We start from the raw sequence: 3,932 nt of genomic DNA on the forward strand, positions 1-3,932 counted from the left end.
CAAACAGTACATTTTATGCTAATAATTCTGTATTTACAGAAGAAAAAAGGCCGATGTCCTAAAAGCCCCATCAAACTCAGACCTGGAGTCATCAGCCCTACAGAGATGACATTTGGTCAAGCAACCTCTCCTGCTTTCTTCTACCCCTTATCTACCAAGTCTTTGCCCAGAAACACAATTAAAATTTTTTTTTTTAAGTTTGATTCTTCATTTTGTGCACTTCTGGGTCTACTGGCAGCTTTTTAAAAAAAAAATTAAGATTATAGGGGCTTGTGTGTGGGGTTCTGTTTTGATTCGCAGTGTTCGTTAATTTTTGTGGAGTCTTTTAAATAGGGTTTTGTTTTTGTATTTTTTTTTTTTCTGGTTTGTTTTTTAAACGTACCATTCGTTAAAATTTGACGAGAGCGTGCTGTGGCCAGACGTGTGATGGACTGCTGAAGAAGATGGAGAAAGGGAGCTCGTGGTCTGGTTTTCAGTGGAAGGAGATACGATGGTGGGTGGGGTGGAAGATTCGTAACCTGAACTGGCGGCTGGAGAAGGCTGCGATCCCTGGGAAGAGGATTCGTGGACCTGCGGAAATAAAGTATTGTTTTTAAAGATATAAAAATGTAATATTGATGGCCTCATCAGCTAGGAGACTGAGAAAGAGCTCTGTTACCTCCTCTTCTTTACCCCCCCCCCCACTTCCCTTCCTCTAAGTTGATTCCCCAGATCTACAGTAATAAGTAGGAAAGGGTATCGTTTAGGGTCCTGCAGAATCAAGCACTTCTAGGCAGGCTTCTATCTCTGCCGAGGGCATTTACTAGGATCTGGCCCCTAGGCTGGCTGGCTAGGAAGGTAAATACGATCCGGGGACAAACAAAAGAAAGAGGACCTGAGGGGTTTGGTTTGAAAAGAAAACCCCGCGGCTTCCTCCCTTAGCCACTGAGCTTGGCCATTGAATGAATACTCCAGGAAAACAGTCAAATCAGAATGAGCCCTGGGAGTGCAACTATCTTAGTGGCAAAAGGTTTCCAACTTAAATATCTATAAAATCCAGACAGCTCTACCATTAAGAAATATCTACTTCACCCTAGTAGCACCCCCCCCATCAGTTTATCTAGGAATTTAAAAAAAAAAAAAAAAAACAACTACAATTCAATGCATTCGGCCCATTCTGGCTCTCATTTTCTCATCCAATGCCCCAGACCTCTAAAAGGAACAATTTCTGGCGTTTCCTCCTTCTCTAGCTAAATCGTAGAGCTGGAACTTGTCCACAGTGACAAAAGATAACAGAGGGGGAAGAACCCACGCGATCCCGGGACTGCAAGAGTGCAGTTATTACCTTCATGTGTTTTCTGAGTGAGCTCGGATGAGTGTAGGACTTATCACACATTTTGCAGAGATAAGGTTTATCAGAAGTATGCACATGCATGTGCTTTTTGCGGTCGCTGCTATTTGCAAATCGCCTGTCACAGCCTTCGAATTCACACTTAAATGGTTTTTCACCTAGTATGAGGGGGAGGGGAAAGGATCGATTAGAAAGACTGTAACTGATTTATCAAAATAATTTTTTTTAACAAATAGAAAAATAGAAAGTAACTTTGTAACAAAAATGTTTTTCTGAGGTACATTTGGGGGGTTATCATTATTTTCTGTTTGGTTTCTGCTTCTGTTTTCTTCCTTCATTTCCTCGCAGCCTTTCTGTGGCCCTCTTTTAAAAAAGTATTTCATTTTCGGGATTTCTCTAAGTGTTTTTTTTAAATTATTATTATTATTATTCTAAGATTCCTCATCCAACCTGGAATCTTCGGCTGCTCATTAGGTTCTGGTAAATACAGAAGGTGTTGTAAATTTCTGTACGGCCCTTATTATCTAATTTTCCGATTTTATGGCTGGTTCTCGTGATGTTTTTACTCCCCTCCCCCTTCTCCCTCCCCCCACTTCCCACCCCTCCATGCGCCTAGAACACTTATTTTATAAGGCAATATCGCGAAACGTTTCTGTGATTCCTTGGACTTAGAGGTTTTGGATGCAAAGCTGACAACAGAGTTGATCTTAGCCCGAGTGAAGGACAACCAAATAACCTGAATGAATCCCACTACTCTGAGTACAGCCTGAAGAAAAAAGCACGGCCCAGCAGCACCGACCCTAGAGCCCATCAGCGTTTTTAAGAGAAGTTTAAATGTTCTCTTTCCCACTGGCCTACGGTTTATTAGAAATGACGGGTACGTTCGATTCAGAGCCGATTAACATCCCTCCCGTGCCATATGATAAAATTCACATTCATTCAAGGTTTTAACTGAACCCAGAGCCCAGTTTCTTAAGGGATCCATGAGGAAACGATCTTTTTAAGAAAATAAGTATAAGCCTAAAAAAAATTTCTCGAAGGTCTAAGACTCTTTGCGCATTTCTTCTCCCCGGCCTCATCCTTTCGCCAGTCTCCCTGTCCCCAATTTCATTAGCCTCCTCTGACAAATCCCTCCTTTGAAGAGAGAAACGTTTGGGGGCATGTGATCCCAGAAACTATTTTTTAAACTCTATTTTCTCTTTAAGACAGTCCCACACACACACACACCGGCCCTCTCGAATGCATTCAGACTGGAAAAAGAAGTAGGCATTGAACACACACTAGCTGCTCGCTTTTAATTGTATTTTCGATTTCCCCGGATCCTACTTTTAAAAATATCTCCTCTGGCCTCTTAGTAACTCTTTTCCTATATCCCCCTCACACACACACACCCACACACACACCCACACACACACACATTCCCAATCTGCCTTTGGTGCCTGCGTGCCAGGAACTTGGCCGGAGCCTTGCTCCCCGAACGGCCCTCCCAAGCATCTCAAACAAACAGGGATATTACGTGCTTGGGGTTTATGTTACTATACCTGTGTGAGTTCTTTTGTGAATCTTTAAATTCTCTGATCGGGCAAACACTTTCCCGCAGCCAGGAAAGGGACAAGGGAAGGGTTTTTCCCCCGTGTGGACTCGGATGTGGTTTACAAGTTTGTATTTGGCTTTGAAAGGTTTCCCCTCTCTCGGACACTCTTCCCAAAAGCAGATGTGATTGGACTGCTCGGGGCCGCCAACGTGCTCCACCGTGACATGAGTTACCAACTCGTGCATGGTGCTGAAAGTTTTGTTGCAGGACTTTTTGGGGTTGGACAATTGCTCGGGCTCAATCCACTTACAGATGAGTTCCTGTTTGATGGGCTGCCGCATGTAGCGAAAAAAGGCCCCCGCCCCGTGGTGGGCAGCCATGTTCATGTTCATGTGCCCGTAGCCGTGGAGTTGGGTGGAAGCGTAGTGCTCCGAGCGCGGGCTGGTGACCTGACCGTACTGATCAGGCCGCCCGTACATGTCCCCGGAGAAACCCAAGCGCATCTGCCCGTTCACCACATTGGGCGAAGCATGGCCGGCAGCCTGCTCGTGCAGCCCCGGGAAGAGAAGGTGGCCCGCGGCGTCGGTGTGCCCGTGGGGCCCGGCAAAGCCGCCCGCCGCGGCCGACGCGAAGAGGCTGTGCTGAGCGCTGGCCGCCGCCTCGCCGAAGCCCCGGTTACGGAACAGAAAGTCCCGGGTCGAGTTGAAAGCGGCACTCGAGTATGAGCTGACATGGGTTGGGTGGTGGTGGTGGCCCAGGGCGGCCGCCGCAGCGTAGCCAGGAGCCTGCGAGGTGAAGGCGGTCTGGCCGGCCGAGGCCAGCTCGTGGGTACTGGGGTTAATTTTAAAGGCTCCCATGCCGTCGGCGAAGGGGTTGATGCCCAAGCCCACCTCTCTGTCCGTCACATCGCCTGCGGAGTGGTGGCGAGACGTTCCGAAGGTAGTCACCCCGATGGCGGGATACTGGGGTCCGGCGTCCAGAAGCATCTTCGCCCTCGGCCAGCCCCAGCCTCCCCCGCCCCCCCACCCTCACCTCGCAAGGAAAAAAAAAAGGGGGGGGAGGAAGAGG

At 47.6% G+C, this 3,932-nt stretch overlaps 1 protein-coding gene across 2 annotated transcripts; it reads right to left on the reverse strand.

Moving 5' to 3' along the window:
- Positions 1-50: 50 nt before the first annotated feature.
- LOC123255216 (zinc finger protein ZIC 1) lies at positions 51-3,850 on the reverse strand. 2 transcript variants are annotated; one of them, XM_044684054.1, is made up of 3 exons: positions 2,872-3,850; positions 1,325-1,488; positions 51-570 (listed from the first exon to the last, which is right to left on the reverse strand). In XM_044684054.1, exons 1-3 carry the CDS (start codon positions 3,848-3,850, stop codon positions 373-375), a joined length of 1,341 nt encoding a protein of 446 aa, XP_044539989.1. In that variant the 3' UTR covers positions 51-372. The 2 variants fall into 2 exon arrangements, with proteins under 2 accessions (XP_044539989.1, XP_044539990.1); XM_044684055.1 differs by having other exon boundaries at positions 51-540; positions 1,316-1,488.
- Between the last annotated feature and the right edge of the window lie 82 nt (positions 3,851-3,932).

The sequence above is a fragment of the Gracilinanus agilis genome, unplaced genomic scaffold, assembly GCF_016433145.1.
Source record: "Gracilinanus agilis isolate LMUSP501 unplaced genomic scaffold, AgileGrace unplaced_scaffold41238, whole genome shotgun sequence".
Classification (NCBI taxonomy): Eukaryota; Metazoa; Chordata; class Mammalia; order Didelphimorphia; family Didelphidae; genus Gracilinanus; species Gracilinanus agilis.